Source organism: Urocampus carinirostris, chromosome 8 (assembly GCF_059441175.1).
Source record: "Urocampus carinirostris isolate Australia breed hairy pipefish chromosome 8, RoL_Ucar_1.0, whole genome shotgun sequence".
Taxonomy (NCBI): Eukaryota; Metazoa; Chordata; class Actinopteri; order Syngnathiformes; family Syngnathidae; genus Urocampus; species Urocampus carinirostris.
In genome coordinates, this window is record NC_142356.1 from 17435138 (window position 1) to 17460933 (window position 25796).

Sequence of the window (25796 nt, forward strand, 5' to 3'; positions counted from 1 at the left end):
ATTGCGACTACTAAAGCCTAAATTTTCCTTATCACAGTAAACATTACACAGCACCTCACACTTAACAAGATAGTGATCAGAGATGGCATTAGGATACGGTAACACTGTAACATAAGAGGCTACTACATCCTGGGACAGAACAAGATCTAGAGTGTTCCCATCTTTATGAATGGACACATCAACTATTTGATTAAAACCAAATGTATCAATCAATGACTTAAAAGCAATCACAAGTGAATTTGATGGGGAGTTTATGTGAACATTTAAATCACCAATAATTACAACATTGTCCGCATAAGTTACTATGTCTGTTGACAGTTCCGAAAAGTCATCCAAAAAAATTTGAATATGGTCCAGGTGGGCGATAAACATTCATTTTCAAATGTCCTTCTTTTATTTGCAAAAATTGATGCGAGTAGCTGTCTCAGCGATGCAAGGTTCTAGTAGTTGCTAATGCTAGTGGTTGGTAGCCCCCATCCATTTCTAAGCGAAAAAATGTTTCCCTTGAACCGGGGCCTTCTCACGTGCTATGTGACTGTGCTAACCACTGCACTACAGATGCTAATACAGCTGAGGAAAGAGTCTGTGATGTCGTCTGTATAAGGAAGGCTAATTGCTAATGTGCAAGTCCCAGCTAGCAAACCCCTAAAGCTCTGACAACAGATACTAAAACTAACAGTTCATCTCTAAAGCTAACTATGTGCTCACTACTTAAAATAAGACAGATAAGCTCATTTGTGCAGTATATTATGAGCATTCCAATGTTTTTAATTAGGACAATTCCTGCTAAAAGCTACCCTTTTTTTAGCAGATTTTGACAATTTCAACTCTAAAAGTAGTTATGTCATGATGATAACGGCAGACGTTTAGCTTGTTAAGCTAGTTGCAGGTTGCACTCCATTCCAGGGGCCACGTGGGGGGACGTCGGTGGGCGGGGGTCGCGATAGGCCTATGACAAGGTTGTTTGTTTGAAGAACGCTCAATTGAACATTGACTTTTTGACAGTCGCTGGACTTTTGACTCGGAGGGACACAGTACGGTAGGTATGGTAAGCAACGGTAGGCAACGCCTCTCGCTCCGTCAATCGTAAAGACGTAGCAATGGGGCGGGGGCCCAAAGACATAAATAACACAGCCAACCCACAATTGACCAACCCTTTATGGATTATAATCTGCTAATCCTGCCCGGAGATACCTGAGAAGTGACGATTCACACCATGTAAGTTTGTTGGTTTGTTTATTATGACATTTATTCACATACTAAAGGGCGTTTGCTACCATTTATTGAGGCAATCCTAACAATGTCAAAATGTGTTCTTTGGTGGATGAAAATATACAGTAATGTTTACATAGAAGATAGAAAAAAGGAGTACAAATAATCAGTGTGGACCATGAACACCGGAGGTTCATTTAATAATCTAACCGTGTTTCCCGACGTTGTTTGAAAGTTTTCTCAAAGTACATTGTCGGTTGAAAATATTTCATTTTTTCAAAGGTTGAATGTTGCCTAAACTGTCAGTATGATGTTTTTTTTTTCATTGGTGGTAACCATGGCTCTGCAAGTAATTCAGGGTATTGATTTTGTTTTATAATTATGCCTTAATTTGGGATTTTAATGTATTTTTAACCTGTTTTTCAAGTTTTACTATTTATTATTATTATTTTATTTTATTTTTCAAAAAAATAACCAAATTACTGTAGTACTTTAGAAAAGGCTTCATGTAGCTTAAGGGCAGTTAAATTCAAGACTTTTTAAGACTTTAACGCCTTTTCAAATCATTTTTTAAGACCAAGTTGACAAAAAACACAATTGAAAAAAACAACAACAAAAAAACAAATGTTTCTTGCGCACAATATACTGTGCCACGTACAAATGACTGCACAGCTTTTAGCCATGGTGAAAAACGTTGGTCAGGCAGCCACTTCTCATTCAATGTACACTTTCCCATAGTCCATAGTAAACGTTTCTGTCCGAACTGACTGCTAAATCTGCTCTGAAAGGCCCGACTGAAACCACATCACCGTTTTGACAGTTCTATTATTGTGGTGACGCCATGTTGCCGCGAAAATAAATCTGTGAATTATTTAAAAACACCATTGATAAATGTAGCTAAATCTATTTAGTTCAAACAAATATAAATCCTAATAATGTGTTCACATTTTTAAGAGGATTAAAGACATTTTAATGCAAATTAAGGCCTTCTTTATAAAATAACGAATTCAATGCCTTTTTAAGAATTTTCAAGGATCTGCGGGAACTTTTTTAAATGGAGAAAAAATATCTGCCAGTGGAACTAAAAATGGTTTAGGACATATTAATGTATTACAAAATATTAAAATTCAAACTATTTTAGTTAATACATTTGATAGATAGATAGATAGATACTTTATTCATCCCCTAAGGGAAATTCATATTTCCAGCAGCATCCCTGAGCTGAGAACAGTGGGATATTACTATAAAGTTAACATGATCTTCTACATTAGTTTTTTTTTTGCAAAAATGAATAAAATTCAGCCAATAAAAATCACCCATTCAAACCTTTAGTAAGATAAGAAAATAATTAAAATCAGCAAGATTTGTACTTTATTTGATTTATTTTATGATTTTCGCCTTTCAGACAAGTTTGTTAAACAGATTTTTCCAATAACATATTTTTTTTTTTCAAGTTTATATGTTGCTGTTTTTTTAGATCTTTTTTTTTGTCTGAAGAAAAAAAAGATCTTTGAGAACAGTGGAATGCCATTACTGGACCTTTTCTTGTGGGACCCAGACTTTAACTCCAGCGGCGCCCCAGTGAATCGAGTTTGAGACCACTGATTTACAGGCATGAATCATGTCTTTGATTTCTCATACAAATTCCCTAGAAAATCACAATGGGCCATCACTTATGAACTATTCTCAGGACTGGTCGGGGTGGGCTTCTCAGGTGTTCTTAGGAGGCTGCCTGTTGCCCGCAAATACCACATTGGTGATCCCTGACATGTGTATGTGTGATTTGCAGATTGGGGACAAAATGGTGGGCCTAAAACCCTCGGACGTCCCCCCTCCGTTAGCCGTGAAGATGGCGAGCGCAGGGGCAGCAGCGTGCATCGCAGACATCGTCACTTTCCCGCTGGACACAGCCAAAGTCAGGCTGCAGGTAACTAACTAACGATTATTTTAAAAGTCGACTGGTCACAGACTATTGAAACAATTAGTTGAATGAAGGGATAATTGTTATTGTTTTCCTTAAATTGAGGATGAAGTTGATTTAAAGTTGTGGAAAATGTTAACATGAGAAAAACAGGGTACAATAAAAAAGACAACAATTTTGAACATGCTGCGGATTCGAACCAAAATGAAATACAAATTTAAAACCAATTAGGTGCAGTGCTCAGTCATTAAAGACCTAAACCCATAAATGACAGGGACAGCCAATTACATAATCATTTTAAATCAGGCAAGGATTTTTATCTCTGCAGTTATAGCATAACGCTCAAGTTCTCTTTTATAGCGAAATGTACGTATATAAAATGTACGTTACATGTGATCAAAACTATGTTGGATTTTAACGTTACATGAATCTTACAGAGGCGAGTCAGACTCCGGTATGTTTAACTGTACAAGGCGCTGTTCTCTTTCAAGTTATTTTGTCTTCAGGTTTTAAGTTTTGTTCATTTGAAAAGAGACAAATATGCTCCTTAAACTCATGTTACATACTATAACATTTAAGCCAAGGCTATTTCTTAACGTCTGTCCCCAGAAGAGCTTTTACAGATAAAAACATACATACAATACACAATATTAGAAAACAGCACAATAGCAGAGGCTACAGGTGGACACATATCTGACCTCTGACTTAAAAATTCTTAAAGTTTATGTTTAAAAAGGACCGAGTTTGGCCCTTCTTTCAGTTCAGTGGGTAAACAGTTTCAAGCTTTAGTGCCTTGTACAGTAAAAGCTGATTGTCCAAAAGTAGTTTTCCGCCTCGGGACTTGACAGTTCTCTGAGCTCCTTTGGTTCTGGAGCCCACAGCCCTGAGGGGAACCGTGCGCTCACTATGTACTCGAGGGGCCTGTTGATGCAAGCATTTATAAATAAGCTCCAACTGTGCACATTTATTTAAGTTCTCAAAAGAATGAAATTTTTAAGTTCTACAAACTAACACAATGATGTGACTTCTTATCTAGAATTTTAAAGACTCTTTAAATGTTTGTGTCACCGAGCTACTGCCATGATACGCAAGGTCTGCTTTAAAATTAGTCTTTTTCTTCGTCGTATCTGAACTTTAGAAATTTCGGTAAGCGTACCATTTCTCCCAGCGGAGATTATAGTCATGTAACAATGCCTCTCTGTTGAGAAATCGTGTCTGGCGACAAGAGTCAACAATAAATTCACCTGTCGACTATTTTTAATTATCGGGTTTTTTTTTGTCCACAACGTCGACTAAATGCTACAGCCCTACTTGCCTGTTGGCGTGCAAGTGTATGAAAAGTGTTGTTATTGTGGAGCCCAGATCCAAGGCGAGAAGAAGGTGGCGGCGGCGGAAGCTAAGTCCATCCGCTACAGAGGCGTTTTTGGCACCATCAGCACTATGATCCGCACCGAGGGGCCGCGCTCCCTCTATAACGGCCTAGTGGCCGGCCTGCAGCGGCAAGTTTGCTTCGCCTCGGTGCGAATCGGACTCTACGACAACGTCAGAGATTTCTACACAGGGGGCGAAAAAAGTACGTTATTATGATGGATTTAAAAATTCGACCTCTAGGAGTGAAAGCTCACTGTGGTCATTTACTATCATTCCTCTCAGTGGAGATGAGCGTCCCTTGAATGTTTTTCCCGACAAGGTTACTCGTGGCCCCGCTACATTATTTTTAGGCAGATTGTTGGGGTAGGGTTTATATTCTTTTCATCGTCTTATTAATTGAGTTGTTGTTTTTTAATGTATGAAAGAGATTGGATGGCATTTGATAGACAGCCCTAAAATAAGGATACCCTGAAATAAATTGCAGGCACAAAAAGCACATTCAAAAAAAAAGCATTTTTCAAAAATATCTTCTGACTGATACAAAAGAGTAAATGCTATAGATTAGAAACTTAAAGCTTGAACTCAGCGTTAACTCTGTTAGAGAATAATGACCTTTAGTCTTAGAGGGGCAGTGTGTATACTAGGGCTGCACGATTTTAGGAAAAAACCTAGTTGCTATTTTTCAGACCAGTATTGCAGTTTCGTTGCGATTTTCAATTTTAATTGATATGTTATTTAACTCTAAATGTTCTTTTTCTAGATTGTCCCAACAGTAGAGAAATAACCTTTTGTTTTCATTCACATTTCCATATAAGCTGTATAAAAAAATGACAAAAATGCTCGTAAAAATTAAGACAACACTAAGGTTAATCATTTTGACAAGCTTTATTAAGAAAACAGCGCCTTCTTTTGGGGATACTTTGTTAGGGTTTATGTCTGCTCACACAAGCCTCAAACCGCAGCGTATTGAGATTACACTCTCGCACTATGTCACATTGCAATATCGATTAGATTTCGGTTAATCATGCAGCCCGAGTGTATATTACTTCCTTTTGATAAAAAAATCCCATGCATTAAAAAGAAAACAATATTGATTCATAAAAAGCATTATAGAAATCATATGATCTTGCAATTTGCATTTATTTTACATAACACGAGCCTCACTTGTAGCGAGCTGACATGATTGTCTGCTATCAAGCTGCTACGGCTACACGCACAAAAAGCATATGCAAAAATGAGAAGAAAAACAGTAGTTTGGTCATTTGAATTTTTCTCATAGTTTTACTATTTTTTTTTTCGGGGGTGGGGGGGATACCCGTAGCAGCAAGATGTCAGACAATTATGTAAGCTCCCTTTAGATGGGGCTCATGATTTATAAAATGAATGCCAATTTCTCGACATACAAGTTTAACGAAGCACATTTAAATACATTTTGGTTTATGAATTAATCAATAGTTTTTACCGCTAGATAGCGCTAAATATTACACAGTGTCCCTTTAAGGCCCAAGGCATTTTTCTTTATATTTCATATTTATTTAGGTGGATATAAATTATAGGAGTTAAACTCCCAATATCTCTGGTGCAGATGCAAGCGTGTTGATGCGCATCTTGGCCGGCTGCACGACGGGCGCCATGGCGGTATCGTTCGCTCAGCCGACCGATGTGGTGAAGGTTCGATTCCAGGCGCAGATGAACTTGGACGGGGTGGCGAGGCGCTACAGCGGCACCATGCAGGCGTACAGACACATCTTCCAAAATGAAGGACTACGTGGACTATGGAAAGGTACGTTCTATTAAAGTCCAATTCCCCTATATAAACAGTGTCAAACTCGCTTTAGCTCTGGGGCCATATGGTAGGACAAACATTCGGACTGGGGCTGGGCTAGCAGTTAAAGAGAAACAAAGAAGGGGAGAAAGGAAGAAAAAGAGAATGAGCAAGAGAAAGAAAAAGAGGATAAAAGAAAGAGTGAAAGAGTGGGGATAGAAAAAGAGAAATAAAAAGTGAAAAGGATAGAGAGAAAGGGAGGAAGAGAGTGAGAGAAAGAGATGACAAAGAGGGCCAACGATAGAAAGTGAGAAGGAAGGGATAAAGATCAAAATAGAAAGAGAGCAAAAGAGAGAGCGAGACAGAAAGACAAAAAGAGAGAGAAAAGGAGGGATAGAGAGAGAGACAGAAAGAGATGTGAAAAAGAAACAGGGAAAAGAGAGAACGAGAAATAGAGCATGAAAAAATCAAGACTGAGACAGAAAGAGATAGAGGCACACACACACACAGATATGAAATGAGAGAGAACAAGGGAGAGAAAAGAGTGAAACAGACAGAAAGAATAAAAAGAGAGACACAAAAAGAGGGAAAAGAGAGAGGGAGACAGACGGAGAGAGAGATAGAAAGACAGAGAGACAGGGAGAAATACAGCTACAGTGTCTGTGTGAGTGGCTTGGCCTGGCTTTGGCGACATCCAGTGGACATGTTTCAAACTGCTTTTCGTTTTTTCTTGCATTTCTCTCTGCAACATCTCGCTGGCCGGATTCAATCTGTTGACGGGCCTGATTGGACACCCCTGTGCTATATGTAGAAATATATGAATAAATACCTATTAATATATGCCGTATAAATAAATGAACACATAAATAAAGCATGTAATAGCTGAACATATAATGTAAATGTGTTTTATTTATATATTAAAGTATTTTCATCATGCTATTATTTATTTCAATATTTATTTTGTAATTCATTTTGTCCTGCATTTTACCAAAGGAAAGTGTTAATGAGGGGCGGGTCAAACTGATTGAGCTTTTCACCTATTGGTTGATCGGCGAGTGCACGGATTGTTCGTCACTAATCAACCAATGTATGAAAAGCTGAGCTAGTTTGACCTACCCCTTGTTTTTGTTTTATGAGACAAAATACACGACAAAATATATAACAAGATAAAGAAAAAACAAATATCCTAAACACTACATGACACACACACATATATATATATATATATAAATATATATATATGACAAAATAAACATAAAAATACATAATTAAACAACAAAATACACAAACAAAATACATAACGAAATAAACTATGAAAAAAACGACAAAATACACATTGAGATACACGACAAAATACATGATAAAATAAACAACAAAATTCAGGACAAACAACATGGTATAACAAAGGACAAAATACTCGACAAAATAAACGAAAAATATGCAACAAAATACATGACAAAACAAATACTGAAATAAATAAAAGAGTAAAAAAATAACAAAATAGACAAATTAAACAAAAAACTACATGACAAATATACGACAAAAAAACTAAAATAAATGACAAAACACATGAATAAACAAAATACCCAATATAACAGACGACAACATAAATTATGAAATAAACGACCAGGAAAAACATAAAATACATGATAAAATACATGACAAAACATACGACAAAAGACACTGCATGATAAAAGGACAAAATACATGATTAAATTGATACTGTAACAAATGAATGATTAAATAAATGATAAAACCCATGACAAAATAAACAAAAAAACGATTTGACAAATATACGACAAAATGAACATAAAAATAAACGACGACATACATGACAAAATACACAATTCACAATAAAATAAACTACAAAATAAACGGAAAAATACAACAAAATACACTATGAAATACATGACGAAATAAACAATAAAATACACAACAAAAACACATGACAAATCAAACACTGAATTAAAATAATGATTAAATAAATGACAAAATGCATAACATAATTCCTAATTAATGAAGGTTTTACCAAATGTATTTATGTGTCCATTTATTTATATGGCATATATTTGTATCTATTTATTTATACAAACGGTCCATCGTGTGTTCATGGAGTATTTCTTCTCATTTTCTGTCCATTAGGCACGTTGCCCAACATCACAAGGAACGCTTTGGTCAACTGCACCGAGCTGGTGACCTACGACCTCATCAAAGAAGCCATTCTGCGGCACCGCCTCATGTCAGGTAACGCACGCACCCAAGGACCGGGCCCATTGCTTTAGGGCTTACAAGACTCACTCGTGTCCAGTGTTAGGAATAACAGCGTTATTTTTTTCAGTAATGGGGTCATCTAACTCATTACCTGTTACTTTGGCTGCAGAACGCAAACAGCGGCATGTCTCCGCACACCTGACATTGTTTATAGCGTAGCGGTTTTTAAATCTTTTCCGAGTTGTTTACGTCTTTTGGGATCATGTCACCATTAAAAATAGCGACAACTATATAGTTAGATAGCGATTACGAATACAGTATCTAATAATGCGCTAAAAGAAAAGGCGGATTGGTGGTACAGCAATCTACTTGTGTTATTCCCGAACGAAAAGGCTCTGTGAGCCGTCTCTTGGAAGTAGGAGCTGGATTCTCATCAATCGAGAGCCAGTTTCCTTCAGAACGCTATTTTTCTCTTGTGATTGATCAACATGCATTTTTTAGGGATTCTGTTCTGTTGACATGGATTTGAAAAAAAGTTTAAAATGTTTTTGTATTTTTATTTGTACATTTTAAATATTTTAATTTATGTTTCACGTGTTCTTCTAAGTTACGGTTTAAGTGTTGATTTTACTTTATTTTTCCTCAATTCAAATCATTCATATATATACCAGAGCCATATCCCCCTAGTGGGAGGTGGCTAGAGTCAAGAACAGTCTAACACTTTTTGGGAAATTGATACCGAGGAGGGGATTCCCAGCCCCTCGCTCAACCCAACTGGTGTGTTGGGAGTCAGTGGGTGACCAAACCACGCAATTCCAACCCCTAAATGCCGGGCGCCATGCAGGGTGGCAGTGAGTTCCAATGTTATAAGTCTTAAGTATGACTCGGCCGAGGCTCGAGGCTTGAACCTGCAACCTCCCAGTCTCGGGGCAGGCGCCCTACCCCCAAGGCCACCAAGCTGGTCAATCATTCATAATATTAAACAATAAATGGTAATTTTAAGATCAAACAACAATAACAATCTGAAGAGTCATTAGGGAGTCGAAAGAGCCGGCTCGTTTTAGTGAGTCAAGCCAAAAAGGCCGGCTCTCTAAAAAGAGACGGAATTTCCATCTCTGAAACTGACGATTCGAGTTAGATATAATTGATTAAACTCACTTAATATTGTTTACTACCGATTGTTATTTTATTATATTGTTAACTCTTTTGGTTGCACTTTAAGCGTAGGATACATTTGTTTCTGCTAAGGTACAACTAGGTTCTGTAACACACTTAATTACCCGTCTGCTCTATTTAACGGACTCGAATACTGCTCAGGAAATTAACAACTTCTTGTTAAAGTAACGGTTACTTTCCCCGGTAACTAGTTATCTGAATTATACAGTAACTCGGTTACTGACTTGGTTACTTTTTGAGAGATGTGGTAACTATAACTAATTACATTTTTAAAGTAACGTGCCGTGTCCCCCCTTCCTCCCTTTCCCTAAAGACAACCTACCGTGTCATTTTGTGTCGGCCTTCGGCGCCGGTTTCGTCACCACCGTGATCGCTTCCCCGGTAGACGTCGTGAAAACGCGCTATATGAACTCGCCGCCTGGTCACTACCGAAGCGCCATTAACTGTGCCTGGACCATGATGACCAAGGAAGGTCCCACGGCTTTTTATAAGGGGTGAGTTTGGAAAGAAGTGTTTGCTTTAGAACCTGGGATAAACTGGCGTAGGTGTCGTGCCGAAAATCACCCCCCCCCCCCCCGCCATTGGTCAGACATGTTTGAGTGACAAGTGTCTACACCAATAAAAACACTTCAAATTACTTTTTTTTGTTTTTGCATTTAAACTTTTTTTTTTAACGAAAAAATATATTTGGATTGAAAAACTTTTTTTATTGAATAATTAAGACACAAATCTACCTTGATAAAAAGGCGGAGTCTTTTTAGTGACGTTTGGAGAGAGGCATGAATTTAAAACATATTTGGTCTTTTCGCCAAAGTCAATATTGCTCAATCGTGATTTCTACAAGGTATACTAGCTTCAAATGCGCGAGGGGGGGTTTAACAATTTTTATTGCCACTTTTAACAGCAATTAAACACATTCACAATTTAATTATATAATATTCTAACAATATGAGGTTTGAACAATTTTTATCGACACTTTTAACTGCAATTAAATACATTAACAATTTCATTATATCATAATTTAACAATATGAGGTTTGAACATTTTTCATCAACACTTTTAACAGCAGTTAACCAATGTGTACAGGGCAATACTATTGAGCAGGGGCATAGCTCTGTCTTCTCAAGTGGGATTTCTTCCCACCCTTTCAAGCAGCATCCTCCAGTCCTCTGCCGGGGATGCTCAGATGGGTCCTCTCCCTACTTGCTTCTATTTTCCACAACCACCCAAATAGCCAGGCCGTTGCTGCCGGGACCCCACTGTGGAGCTCCGGTTCCTTCGGGGGACTATTTTCGGCACAACACCGGCGCTACGCTATTTGCTTTCATGCTATAGTACAGAGGTGTCAAACATATTGACCCTTTGCACACACACGTCACCTAACCACATGACGACACCATGATGGACGGCAGTACACGGAAGTACAGACGCTCCCCTACTAACGACCATTAAAATTAGCACACAGGCCAGATCAGGGTCACCGGATATTGTTGAGAAGCACGAAAAAAAAATCTGCAGTTTTAAATATGTCTACTGCAGGGGTCTCAAACTCGTGACTGCCAGGAGGTTACCTTCTTTCTTCCCTTTTCTATCTTTTTTTCCATTCTCCTGTTTTTTCTCTTTCATTTACCCTTTTCTTTTTATTCACGTTTTCTTCTTTTGCCTAATTTTCTTCTTTCTTGTTCCCTATTAGTATTTCCTAAAAAAAATGAAAATTCAAATAAATAAATTCCAGTTCATGTTCCCCGAGTCCAAGTTGTAGACAAACAGCTTGACAGACCTTATTAAACGAAGTAGCATTTATTTTACATAACATGAGCTTTACGGAGAGGGAGCTGATGTATTTGTTCACCATCTTGCAACTACGGGTACCCCAAAACGTTGCAAAAGACAGGGCAAAAACAAAAAAATCAGAGGAAAAAGGGTTTGGTGACATTGGGTCTCCATAGTTGGTATTCTTCCTTGTGCTTTTAGCACTATACAATACAGCAACACCTAGTGGTCAAAAAGTACACACTTTCCCTTTTATGTAAGTTTAGGCCATGCAAATTATGGATTCATTTATTACATATTGATATATTTCCTATTATTCTTAATGTTTTTTTTATTTTTAGATATTTTTTGTATCAACCAGATCCTAGCATCCACCCAAGAAATTGAGTTTGAGACCCCTGACATTAGAGGGACACTGTATAATATTTGACTAATACATCCATCCATTATCTGTACCGCTTATCCTCAGTAGAGTCGTGGGGGTGCTGGAGCCAATCCCAACTATCTTTTGACAGTGGGCAGGGGACACCCTGAACTGGTTACTAGCCAAGTCGCAGGGCACACAGAGACAGACAACCATTCACATGCTCATTCACACCTATGGACAAATTGGACCGACCAATTAACCTGACATGCATGTTTTTGGAATGTGGGAGGAAACCCACGCAGGCAAGGGGAGACCATGCAAACTCTGCACTTGGAGGCCGCAGTAGCTGGAATAGGACCCTGGACATCTGCACCGCCGTTTAGCATGAAAATGGTGAAAGTAAGATGAGGCCTGTTTCAAGTAAAGTTCAAACGCAAACCCACAGCCAGATAAAAAACAATTTATTCAACCATTTCTAAGAAATGCACGTACTTGCACGAGGAACATAAGGAGCTTGACACAGGCTGTCATGATGACACAAGCCAGAAGATGGCGTCATCGAGTAAGAAAGTTCCATATAATTTCATACAACACCTTTAAGGAGCTGAAATTTTAACTGTGAAATGCTTGGTTATTTCTAAACAGAAAAAAATGTCACTTGACTTTTAATATACAGTACTGCTGTTCCCACCGTTCGGATCATGTCTTAATCTTTCTACTCTATTACTAAATACTTTTGTACAGTACAGAAATAAATACATTCATAAGAAGTATAGTCCATCTCTACATTACTATAGGCCTAAATTTCTATTCTGTGCTTTTCCAGCTTTGTACCTTCCTTCTTGAGGCTCGGCTCCTGGAACATCGTCATGTTCGTCTCCTTTGAGCAAATCAAGCGCGCCATGATGGTGACCAAGAAGCGCTTCGAGACCTCCAACTAAGTCTGCGACATTTGCACTTTAAAACCATGTTCTGCCAAAATGTACTTACATCTAAAAGTTGTTTATATGAAGAATAGTAGATATAAACAGAGCTCTACTGTTTTACATATTACTGAGTGTTTCTTTACAATTTACAACAGAATCATACAATGTCCGAACAACACCCTAAAAAATAGAAAAAAATATTTGGTTCTCACTATTGCTAACATACAATATAAAATTCAAAATCCTGAGATGGGAAAGTAAGTCCGTTTTTCTATTTTAAGAATGATTATTATTATTGTTTAGTTGACCATAATATTAATACGTTTTTTAATATAATCATCATAATATGGCTTTTATCTCTTACTTTCAGAAGTATGTGCTTGGTCTCGTTCAGTCCACTTCCAAGAAGGCGTCCAAACTGCTATTGTGTTCAGTCTAAGACAATGGGGCTTTCAGACTCAAAGACACTTGGGGATCCTTCAAAAGGCTCTGGATGAGGTTGTGGAACGTCTCTCTGTATTGGTTGAATAACATGATGCTTTCGGGTTCCTCCGCCTGCCAGAATTTATCAAACTCAAACGCCAGGTAGCCTGGAACAGGAAATGGAAAAAAAAACTAAACTGCATGGCATTTTCTCTCTATGCTAATGTCAACACTTAACAGGTCAAGAAATATAAGATACAATTGTAAACTTTTAACTTGTATTCCTACAATAAAACCCAACAATATTGTTCTTGCTCGTAGCCTACGCTTAGAAAATGCTGGTTTACTAGTGACTCCAAGAGCCAAGAAGAAATCCCCAGACACTAGAGTGTTCTCTATTCGGTTCCTGATGCTGTGGAATGCTCTATCTTCTGAGATACGATTTGCAACCTCAGTTGAAGAGTTCACATCTAGACTTAAGACACACTATTTATTTATTTTCCCTGCCTCGTGTAGATTTCAGATCAGGGGAGGTATGTGCAGCACTTTGAGATTTTGTTGTTGTTAATGGCTATACAAATAAATGTGACCTGACTTGAATAACAAGATTTTACTGTAATTCCCAATGATGGGTGTTTTATTTTGCTTCCCCTCTGCATCATATACAGTATATACAGATAAAAAACTAGCAAGCTACAAAAACAGAAATTTTTTGGGGGGGGACTTCATATAAAACAGTTCAAAATAAATAGGGAAAATGATGCGCTATTTAAACTTGTATAATACATAAAATAGCCAAAATGATGGGACTAAAAACATAGTATTGCTTTCCTTAAAAAATGCACACAATCTGATAAAGTGTTATCCCGAAACTGATTTTTCTAAGTATGTTTATATGCAACGAAACACTGTTTTACTAACCCCAAAAATATCATAGTCCACAAAGAAGGCACTATTTTCTCCCCCTGAAAATATTATGTAACACAAGATTTCTATAAAATTGAGAGAGCACTAAACAGAACGCATACTTGTTTATGTAAAAAGTGCAACACTAAAAATACTGAATAGCGCGTATTATTTTGCGCTTCCCTTGTGGTAAAAAAAATTATCATTTAAAAAAATATGTATGGTTTTGAATAATAAGCACAAATATATCCATCCATCCATTATCTGCACCGCTTATCCTCAGTAGGGTCGCGGGGGTGCTGAAGCCCATCCCAGCTATCTTCGGGCAGTGGGCAGGGGACACCCTGAACTGGTTGCCAGCCAGTCGCAGGGCATACAGGGACGGACAAGTCACTCGCTCATTCTCACCTAGGGACAATTTGGACATGATATGCATGTTTTTGGAATGTGGGAGAAAACACACGCAAAAACGGGGAGAACATGCAAACTCCACACAGGAAGGTTCGATCTCATGACCTCAGAATTGTGCCGCACACGCGCTAACCACTGCGCTGCCATGCTGCAGCACAAATATATGAACTATATAATTTACTGTAAATGTGCAATTTTAAAATACTTGTACATTGAGTAATATGCATTTTTTCTGCATAACGCGAGCCTCACCTAGAAGGAATGGACACAATTATCTTCCTGCTACGAAGCTAAGGGACCCCAAAAACAATAAAACTTAGCAGAACACTGGAAAAATGGTGCGGTTTGGTCACTTTGAGTCTCCATAATTTGTATTTTTTTTTTTAAAACTCGTTTTCAGTTGTACGACAAAAGACCGTGACATCTAATGGTCAAACAATACACACTGTCCCTTTAATGTATGTAGCTGCGGACTGTCTTTATGTTCTTGGTTTATTGACAAAAAATGTGACAAAAGAAGTTTGTTATCCACTTCAGTCTCTCAACAATATTGAGACTTGTCTCAGAATTCTATGTACTTACAGTACAGCTGATGAAAGTGTTGTAGCTGGGGGGATCCTGGCACCGTGTTGTAGAAATGAGCTTTGAGGGCACCGCTTCTCAGAAGGCTGTAAGCCATCTCGGTCAGGTTTATTCCCACAATAGCATAGGAGTACCTGGAAAACATGACAAATTACATAGGGACTTTGTAAACACCAAAAAACAAGAACAAAAGCTACTGTTAAAGCACCAGAGTGTAATATTTTTCCAACTAGTTGGCACTGTTTTGTCTATTGCGAACAAAAACCAGTGCCACAAAGCACAGTGGAGCAGCAAGTTGCCAGGCAAACATGGCGGCGACCTTTGGTAGGGATTACATTATGTAAAAGAAAAACAGATTTCTCGATCTATGATTTTTTTTAATAAAAATTAACATTGATATAATATTTCAGGTATGTTTGCCTAGTATTCAAATCAATGTTTTTTAACTGAATGCAGGGTTCCTAGACCTTTTGCAAGTCCAAATTCAAGCACTTTTTCAATTTTTTCAGTAAATCCAAAGGAAGAAATCCAAAAGAACATTTTTTGTTGTTGACTTTGATGACTAAAATAAAGTCGCTATCTTGCTGCTAGCACATACTTTGTGGCATTTTGAGATGTTTCTACTTGTGATCTACAATCTTATAAACTGACATTAATTCTGCCATTGTGCTTGAACAGTATACACGCAGCTTCAAAGGTCACACGGAAAGAGCTCTATAGGTGTTGGGTAATAATGGAGTACAATACGGAAGACAAACAAAATAAATAAAGTACTGTATGTATAAAAAGCAGAAAAAATTGCCTAATTTGGACTCATTTTAATGATTTTAATTGCTCCGAAGCAGAATGTTGCATTCTATGCATTCTCCTTTGCACGTGCCCAATATCAAAAACAGAATCAACTTCCATGCCAACAATTGGGAAGGATTTCAAGAGCAAATCTAAGAGACTGCTGAACTTTTGCTTTTGGTTTTACTTATTTTAATCTATAATTTTTGCGTGAGTTTAAAATGGTTAAATCAGAATTATAGTTATTTTTTTCTGCATTTTATCATTTACAGCACCAGAAAGTTAATATTTTTAATTAGTATTTAATTTTAGAATCAACCTACATGCCTACAATTGGGAAGGATTTCAAAAGCAAATCTTGGAGACTGCTGAACTTTTTCTTTTTGTTTTACTTATTTTAATTTATATTTTTGGCGTGAGTCTAAATTGGTTAAATCAGAATTGCACTCCACCCAAAATTCATGCATTTAGTTGACCTTTTAAAATCAGATTTAAGATCCAAGCATTTTCAAGGATTTCAAGCACCCATACAAACCCTGTGAATGAAACTTTTTTGTACTAGAAGCACTAAATATTAAACTCTGTTGCTCTAAGTTTATAGTTTAGTAGAAACTCAAATTAAACATACAAGGGGAACAGGTGAGAGCTTAAACCTTAGATAAGATTCCAACTTGATTTAAAAAAAAAAAGCCTCTCAAGAGCCTTTCCTTTTGGTCAACAAAGAACAGCAACATTATTGGCCAATAGTACAAAGATGAAAACAGTTCATTAAAGTCAAAACAACAACAACTGTGCCCAATAAAAGGCAAAATAACAAAGTTGCATTCCATGCATTCTCCTTTGCAGGTGTCCAATATTAAAAACCCAATAAACCTCCATGCCTACAATTGGGAAGGATTTCAAAAGCAAAATACTGTGTTTCAAGTTTCTATCCTAGCTTTGAAACCACCTCAAAAAGCAAATACCTCTGATTAATTATGCGCAGTGCCATTTTAATGAACCAACCATAAAAGCCAAGCAAAAGAAAAACGATGCAAGTGTCTCACCCCAGGGTGGGATGGTTGGCATGTGACAAAACTCGGCGAGCTTCATGAGTGTAGTGTTCACTGAAGAAGCTGTGAAAGAAGAAAACGCAAAACTGAAGAGTCTGCATTGCAAAAAAACGGACGAAAAATTAACTCACAGGAGGTTTCTGAGTCCCAGCATGCCCATTCCTCGAAAATCCGTCTTGGGGTCGTCCCCCTGGAAGCCGATGTCGCCCCACTGCTTGGTCACCCTGGACTCCAGCTTGACGCTCGGCATGAGTAGTTCCCAAAGCTGAAGGTGATGTAAAAGTGTTAGGTAGTGTTGTTTTTATTTTAGGTATTATTTTATGTACTTTCGCCAACTTATTCTTTCAAAATTGGGGAGCCCAAACCCCCTAATTGTAATCAGATTTCTATAAAAGGGCATTTTTAGCAACATAAATCACATCTCATCATCACACAAGAGAAATAATCACATGTGTAAAATCTAGAGCAGCATAATCATGTTGATTTCCCGTTCGCCTTGAAATCTCCCCCTCATTTTTGATCGTTTTTGTTTTAATTTAGTACATAAAATTTATATTTCAAATTACAAATAATATTAAGAATATCATTAAGAATATGACAACAAACAAAACCTTATTTCGAAAGTTAAAATCAACGTTCACTATGAGACTCAGTTTTGAATTTATATCAAAACTCTTCCAGAATGCTTGATCATTTCTATAACAGTATTGACAGGCTTTATCGTATTCATATCCAAAATTTGGGATTAGGATAACATTCCCTGGGAAGTGAATCATTTTTGGTTGATTTCCATTGTACATACCTTCAAGAGCATAGACTCATGTTGTGGATTCTCTGGGCTAAAAGCTTCCTTCCTGACATCTTCCACAGATGTGTACAGACGCTTGTATCCCGTTATCTGCAGAACCGTGGTGTGCAAGCTTCCTTTAAAACTACACATAAGAGAGACTACATCATTATGTCATTATTTAAACATAAAGTCCCTTGACTGATCTTTTTTTATGGCTTTTACAGTGGATTTGTCTGCACTTTGATGTTCTTCTCTTTCATTATTTGCTCCACATGTTTTTCTAAGTTTTCTTCTATGCTTTCCACGGCACTTCGCAGAAGCTGTGGAGGGAGAGGTAGACATGGAAACACAAAATAAAAATGTTTAGTTCCACATCGACTGAAGATAAGTAAGAAAATGAAAACTGCAGTTTTTCTGTGGCAATCATGTGATAGAGCCCACTACGCAAATGACACTCAACTATATCTTCCGCTAAAGGACTCTGCCACACTAAACTGTGGAAATTTGGAGGCCTGCCTCACTGAGATAAAAGAATGGATGTCACTCAACTTCTTGCGCCTTAACTCGAAAAATACCAAAATGTTAGTTATTGGTCCATCTAAATGCTGTGACATGTTTTCAAAAACTGCCCTGAACATTGACAAATGTAATATCACCCAGAGTGACTCAATCAAAAATTTAGGTGTCACATTTGACCCCATTCTGTCCTTTCAAACACACGTTACGAATATTACTAGAACTTTGCAACATTGCTAAAATTCACCCTATGCTGTCTCAGTCAGATACGGAGATTATAATTCATACCTCCCGTCTCAATTACTGTAATGAACTTATCTCCAGTCTACCGAAGTCCAAAATCAAGAGCCTGCAGAAGGTGCAAAATGCCGCAGCGAGGCTTTTAACTAAGACAAGAAAGTTTGATCACATTACCCAGGTTTTAGCTAACCTGACTTGGCTCCCTGTTAGCTTAAGATGTGATTTTAAGGTTCTGTTGGTATTATACAAAATCATTCATGGACTTGCTCCCTCATATCTTTCAGATTTAATTTCCCCCTATGTTCCGGTCTGGAGCCTTCGCTCTGAAAATACTGGTCACAAGGGCTAAGAAGAGATCAGCAGGGTCCAGAACATTCTCCATTCGGGCCCCGGGGCTGTGGAATGCTCTGCCCCCTTAAGATTCGATCTGCAACCTCAGTGGAACAGTTTAAATCTAGGCTAAAAACACACTTCTATTCCATAGTTTATGAATGACCTATATTTCATGTTGATGATATATGTGTATTATTTGTTATTACAACATCCATTGCAGCCTGGTCATCCTGGAAGGGGGATTACCTCATGTGCAGTCCCTTCTCAAGGTTTCTTCATTTTCCTTATGTTGAGGTTTTTGAGTTCTTCCTTGCCCTCATGTAAATTTTAGATCAGGAGATGGTGTAGAAATAGTCTGTGGTGTGCAATAATCTGTGGTCTGTGCAGCCCTTTGAGACTCTTTGTGATTAAGGGCCATACAAATATGACTTGACTTATTAGATTATTAGATAATACACCTTATGGTGCAACCTTGACACATCGTTAATGACTCTCCTAGGGACATCGGGTCTTTCAGGTCTTGGTCAGACACCCTCACCCAGGCGACCCAGCCGAAGGTGACCAATTCCCTGACTTGTGTCAAGGTAGCGCAATACGCCATGCCTCCCACCTCCTCAACCAAAGGTAGCGTGAAGCCTTTTCGGCTGCTCCCAAGATGTTGTTGATGGCTCTGGGAAAGACCTGCCTGCAAAGCTCCTGTAGTCCACCCCAAAAGGCCCTCTACCCATTTTACTGATTCAGTTTTTACTTTTCTTAACTTCTTTTGTCCTTTTAGCTGGACTTGCAACACTTTCACTTTCTAGAGGTCTTTTGAAGAAATACCTAGCCAAGAAGATTTTCTCTGCCTCTCTTTCAAAATGTTAAAGAAAACGCATACGGAGAAGTGTCATTAAAAATAGCTGTAGCGCGACCGTTTGCCACTTTTTCTGGGTGTTTTTTTTTTTTTCAATGAAAGCAGCAATTTCCTCACTCTTACCCAACAACTCTCTTGTTTAATTGTAAATGTTACCTTCTCTGCCACGTGCCTACTGGGATGAGTCGAGGCTGGCGGTGAGCAGACTCAGGCACTTGGGCCTCTAGTGATAGTGTCTAAAAGCGGCGCTGCCACGAGCGGCTGCCTTTTCCAGCAGCTGCCCTATTGTTTTATTGTCTGCTCCTATCTTCGGTGTTTTTTCTTCCCGTTTTGACAACTACACTATGGATTACTTCTATCCTATGGACATGGGTTTTAACGTACAAGAAATGCGTGTATTCAAGGAATTTCAACTCCTTGCCCTGAAAAATTCTCGTGCCGGCGTGATGAAGGTGCCTATCGTGGAAGGAAAGCCGGAGCTAGCGAAGCGGCTAGCGGCGTTATAAGTCTTCGGTACCATCCGTAATCATGGTAAATGCGAACTCACGACCAAATAAGATCATCGAGTGCTGGTGGAAAACATCGAAGCGCACAGGGAGCGCAGTTGCTGTGTTTTGCGGAAACGTGGCTCACGTTTAGCATTCCGGACGCTAACGTCTAGCCACCCGGAGCTACCTGGAGCAATCCGGCTTCAACGCCGCTAAACAGAGACACGAAAGCCGGGGGGAATCGGAGAGGAGGCGGACTTGCTAACACGAGGTGGTGTATCCCTGGATTTTCACAAAGAAAAGTTTTCCATCTGCCGCAGGGATGTCGAATTTTTGGACTGGCGTGACGTCATCCACTTCGCTACAAGCACCCCTAGGGCATCATGTTCATCTGTTAATAAACAACGGGGTAGACTGCTGGAAGTGTGAATTTCCCTACGGGGATGAATAAAGTATATATCTATCTATCTAAAATCGTATGTAATTTTGATTTTCTTTAGTATTTTGCCCGAGATCTTTTGCTCAAAATAGAACTCAAATCTCATATTTTCTCACAACTAGAGTACCTCATACGAAGAGGGGTCACTATATTTTAAACCTGAGTCAAAGTGTAATAGAAAACAAATCAAGAGGGTCCTGTTTACAGTGCAGACATTTGTCCTTTTGATAATTACACCGCGGCTAAGTGGGTTTAAAGGCTCCCCCATCATGCTATATATTAGCTAAGATGACTACAGAAACTGGTAATGCCTATCACGACATACTGGACTGTCTCAGAAAATTAGAATATTGTGATAAAGTTCTTTATTTTCTATAATGCAATTAAAAAAACAAAAATGTCATACATTCTGGATTCATTACACATCAACTGAACTATTTCAAGCCTTTTATTATTTGAATATTGCTGAATTTGGTTTACAGCTAAAGAAAACTCAAAAATCCTATCTCAAAATATTAGAATATCATGAAAAAGTATACAAGTAGGCTATTCAACTAATCACCTGAATCATCTAATTAACTCGAAACACCTTGCGAGGGTTTCCTGAGCCTTAAAAACACTCAGCTTGGTTCAGAAACTAAATAACAAGTATGGGAAAGACTGCTGATCTGACTGCTGTCCAGAGGAGTTCACAGAGTGCAGTTTCAAAGCATATCCACAAAAAGTCTGTTGGAAGGGAAAAATGTGGCCCGAAACGCTGCACAACCAAGAGAGATGACCGCAGCCTTAACAAAATTGTGAAAAAGAGCCGCTTCCAGAATTTGGGGGAGCTTCAAAGACAGTGGGCTGAAGCTGGAGTCCAGGTATCAAAAGCCACAGTTCACAGACGTGTCCGGGAAATGGGCTACAATAGCCGTATTCCCATGGTCAAGCCACTTCTGAACTCAAGACAACGGAAGAAGCGTCTGACTTAGGCTATGGAGAAGAAGCACTGGACGGTTGCAGAGTGGTCCAAAGTCCTCTTTTCAGACGAAAGCAAGTTTTGAATTTCATTTGGGAGTCAAGGCGCCAGAGTCTGGAGAAAGGCTGGAGAGGAGCAAAATCCAAGTTGCTTGAAATCCAGTGTGAAGTTCCCACAGTCAGCAATGGTTTGGGGAGCCATGTCAGCTGCTGGTGTTGGTCCACTGTGTTTCATCAAGTCCAGAGTAAATGCAACTGTGTACCAAGAGATTTTAGAGCACTACATGCTTCCATCTGCTGAAAAGCTCTATGGAGATGAGTATTTCATTTTCCAGCATGATCTGGCACCTGCCCACAGTGCCAAAACCACCAGTAACTGGTGCACTGACCATGGCATCACTGTCCTTGATTGGCCTGCTAATTCCCCTGACCTGAACCCCATCGAGAATTTGTGGGGTATAGTTAAGAAGAAGATGAAAGACACCAGACCTACAAATGCAAATGAGCTGAAGGCCGCTATCGAAGCATCCTGGGCATCAATAACACCTCAGCAATGCCACAGGCTGATTGCCTCCATGCCATGCCGGATTGATGCAGTAATCCGTGCAAAAGGATTCCCAACCAAGTACTGAGTGCATCAATGGACATTTTCAAATGTTTGATTTAGTTTTGCTGTTATAAAATTATTTTTTTACTTGGTCTGAGGAAGTATTCTAATATTTTGAGATAAGATTTTTGAGTTTTTTTCAGCTGTAAGCCAAAATCAGCAATATTCAAATAATAAAAGGCTTGAAATAGTTCAGTTGATGTGTAATGAATCCAGAATGTATGACATTTTTGTTTTTTTAATTGCATTACAGAAAATAAAGAACTTTATCACAATATTCTAATTTTCTGAGACAGTCCAGTACAATGTTCTTACCTTGCTCTTTGATGACGTCAGTGAGTATTCTGCAACAACACCAAAATAGTTTTAAGACATAGAAATGAAGATTCGAAAAATGTATTAATTATATATCTTTTCAAACCCATGTACAAATTGGTTAATTTTAAGTTTTTGTTGTTTTTAAAATATTAATCCTTCCCAATGTGTGTGTTATCAGAACAGCACAATGTTAATGGTTTGACAAACACATTTTTCCTGAAAAATGATGGTTGATAAAACACAACAATTTTCTATAGCTTATTCATACCCGTATTTATTGTTCTGGCCGCACCGGGCCCGTATCCCGAGCATATCCTCTGCAGCTCGCAAGTCCCAGTTGCTTGCCTGATGAGCCACTTGAGCCAGTATCTCAGGTACGTTGTATATAGGTACTGAAAAATGTACATCAGCATACTTCCTGCAATGCCAAGAAAAAACAAACAGAATAGAAATTTTATTATTGTCATTGATTATAACGTAAATGTACATTGTTCACAACGAGATTAGACATGGCACAGGATAACAAGTTATATAACTTTAAGTCTTTGTGGCTTTTTATTTAGGCACGGCCCAAAAACAACATCAAACAATATTTGACAAAAGGAAACAATAAAATATCATCTAAATCATTCCATAAATTAATACCTTTTCAGGTGGCACAATGGCTGTGTACGAGCATACTGGACTTTAATTTTATGGATTACTGACTTCAAAGAAATTTAAAAAAAAAAAGATAATATTACGATACATATTTACAAAGTATTTACAAGTTTTTTGAGATTGACGTTAGTTGTAAGTGCATCGTCAAATAGTGAAGCGAAAAAAGTGCAATAACATTTAGCATCAACAATTTGCAAAGAGGGCAGCATGGCGGCGCAGTGGTTACTGCAAGTGCGGCACAGTTCATGTCATGGGAACCTCCTGCGTGGGTTCAAATCCAGCTCCAGACTTCCTGTGCAGAGTTTGTATGTTCTCCTCGTGCTTGCGTGGGTTTCCTCCGGGCACTCCGGTTTCCTCCCACATTCCAAAAACATGCATGTAAGGTGAATTGGCCGGTGTGAATGGGTGAGCGAGTTGTCTGTCCCTCTGTGCCCTGCGATTGGCTGGCAACCAGTTCAGGGTTTCCCCTGTCCACTGCCCGATGATTGCTGGGATGGGCTCCAGCACCCCTGCGACCCTACTGAGGATAAGCGGTGCAGCTGATGAGATGAGATGAATTTGCAAAGATAAAACTAAAAAATAAAACATTTTCTATATACCTGTCAGATACTTTTTTTTAGATTTGTGTGCTTGTTAGTTGTTGTTGTGTGCAAAACACCTAAATCAGCTCAGATGGGCCTAGAGTCAATGCTTAAAAGGTTTTTGTATTTTTGTATATATGTGTATATATTTCAAAATCTCATTTGAGAATTATGGTTGCAAATATTAAGTCAGAATGGACATTGAATTGTGAGAGCAAAAAAAAAAAAAATATATATATATATATTATATAGTTAAACACACCCTATGTTATAAATCGTCTTTGTTAATCCAATGACAAAAATTATCAGTCATGCAATTTTCATTGTTATTATTAGTATTAGTATTATTATTATTAGCATTAATATTATTATGTTTTATGTGCACCAATCGCCTAAAACACAGCATTTTTGATAACATTAAAGTAGTAGAATATGAGTTAATAAGCAAAACCCACATACAGTATTTATATTCATTTCCATGGGTAGCCATTTTGAGAACGATGTCAAGTGAAGATGACATCACATGTGCGCATGCTTTACTAACGACCAATCACCGTTAACCATCACCTAAACATGTGTGACGTCATCTTCAGTCGACAGCATTCTCAAAATAGCTACCCCCCGGAATGGAAAAAAAACAGGTGGCTATTGTTTCCCAAATCATCTTCAATTATCATAGAATACAGTTTAGACTAAAAGACCCATAAAGCATTATATTGTTTGGACATACTTTGAAAAAAACTTGCACTTAAATTATTGAAACCTAACATTGCAATTAAAAAAACCGCACGAAAATACTGTATTAATTGTCAACACTAAGCGACAAGCCTTTTGCCCGAGACCAACAGAAATTCGATTTCAATTTATGACAGCGAAAGCTTTGTCTGGACAACAACTGGCTACTATGGTAAAAAATGACATATTTAGCTACACTAACGTGAATAAACATACTGCAAATAATCACTTATAGAAAACAAATGTGTCTCGTTAAGTTGAGTTTTTCTCACCCTTATTATTCCTGCTGTAATAAAAAAAAAACAAAGAGCGCCTAGCTTGATCGAGCATCCAGAATCAACAAATCTTCAGTACAGTACATGCTAGCGCACTTTGCAAGACGTCGTCGCTGCCATCGCGACACTTCCTGTTGCAGTTAACGGAAATGGGTCTTTGACCCGCCTGTGTACATTAAGATTAAGCTAGTAGGGGCAAAGACCATGGTTTGGAACAGTATAAAGGCCGGGGTTTCAAGCTTATTTTAGCACGGGGGCCAGAAAAGTAAATTAATGCATACCTGTCAACCTCCTACAAACTGTCGTATTTTCCCTTACAAAATACAAAAAAATCTTACACCATATTTTTTTTCCAAATGTGTTTATTTATGTAGTTTAACATGTTATATTATACATCTCATCATCTCATCTCATCAGCCGTACCGCTTATCCTCATTAGGGTCGCGGGGGGGCTGGAGCCCATCCCAGCCATCTGCGGGCAGTGGGCAGGGGACACCCTGAACTGGTTGCCAGCCAATTGCAGGGCACACAGGGACAGACAACTCATTCGCTCATTCACACCTAGGGACAATTTGGACCGGCCAATTCACCTGAAATGCATGTTTTTGGAACGTGGGAGGAAACCGAAGTGCCCGGAGGAAACCCACGCAAGCACGGGGAGAACATACAAACTCCGCACAAGTCTGGAGCTGGATTTGAACCCGGGACAGGTTCCCATGACATGAACTGTGCCGCACAAGCGCTAACCACTGCGCCACCGTGCTGCCTTATGTTGTATATAAATTTGGTACGTCAGAAAAAGAGTAATGCCCATTTGATTTTTCCTTGATATCAGTTTGCTATCACTTTCTCCTTTCTTGTTCACAATCTAAAGATAAATAATGAAACCTGGAGCCAAATCCCGGCAGTTTTATACCTGATCGTGAAATACACCAACAATGATCGATACCAAAATCTACAAAGAGGGTTTGGTTTAACACCAGTCAAGTTAGCCCAACATCAGGCAGCAGGTGGTTGACATCAAGTGGGAAACGTTACTAATAATATATTATACATGTGTTTCGTTAAATCATTCCGTACATATTTTTAATAATAATGTTTTTTTTAAATCAAGAA

The 25796-nt window shown here is 38.4% G+C and overlaps 2 protein-coding genes across 2 annotated transcripts; one reads left to right on the plus strand and one right to left on the minus strand.

The window, feature by feature from the left end:
* The first annotated feature begins 1057 nt into the window (after window positions 1–1057).
* ucp1 (uncoupling protein 1) lies at window positions 1058–12844 on the plus strand. Its single transcript, XM_088341806.1, has 7 exons — window positions 1058–1218; window positions 3002–3139; window positions 4496–4706; window positions 6090–6287; window positions 8412–8513; window positions 9970–10150; window positions 12623–12844. Exons 2-7 carry the CDS (start codon window positions 3014–3016, stop codon window positions 12735–12737), a joined length of 933 nt encoding a protein of 310 aa, XP_088197932.1. The 5' UTR covers window positions 1058–1218; window positions 3002–3013; the 3' UTR covers window positions 12738–12844.
* Window positions 12237–24808, minus strand: elmod2 (ELMO/CED-12 domain containing 2). Its single transcript, XM_088341805.1, has 9 exons — window positions 24678–24808; window positions 22698–22847; window positions 22427–22455; window positions 17898–17995; window positions 17688–17817; window positions 17017–17150; window positions 16880–16948; window positions 15045–15178; window positions 12237–13312 (listed from the first exon to the last, which is right to left on the minus strand). Exons 1-9 carry the CDS (start codon window positions 24733–24735, stop codon window positions 13158–13160), a joined length of 957 nt encoding a protein of 318 aa, XP_088197931.1. The 5' UTR covers window positions 24736–24808; the 3' UTR covers window positions 12237–13157.
* Window positions 24809–25796: the final 988 nt, after the last annotated feature.

Bases quoted from the DNA above. Each gene is read 5' to 3' on its own strand.
- ucp1 (XM_088341806.1), top strand. From the start codon at position 3,014: ATGGTGGGCCTAAAACCCTCGGACGTCCCCCCTCCGTTAGCCGTGAAG. The intron at 3,140-4,495 runs GTAACTAACTAA...TGTGGAGCCCAG, and splicing joins CAGCCAAAGTCAGGCTGCAG to ATCCAAGGCGAGAAGAAGGT. The intron at 10,151-12,622 runs GTGAGTTTGGAA...GTGCTTTTCCAG, and splicing joins CCCACGGCTTTTTATAAGGG to CTTTGTACCTTCCTTCTTGA.
- elmod2 (XM_088341805.1), bottom strand. From the start codon at position 24,735: ATGCTCGATCAAGCTAGGCGCTCTTTGTTTTTTTTTTATTACAGCAGG. The intron at 22,848-24,677 runs GTGAGAAAAACT...TTGGCATTGCAG, and splicing joins TTACAGCAGGAATAATAAGG to GAAGTATGCTGATGTACATT. The intron at 13,313-15,044 runs GTAAGTACATAG...TTCCTGTTCCAG, and splicing joins ACACTTTCATCAGCTGTACT to GCTACCTGGCGTTTGAGTTT.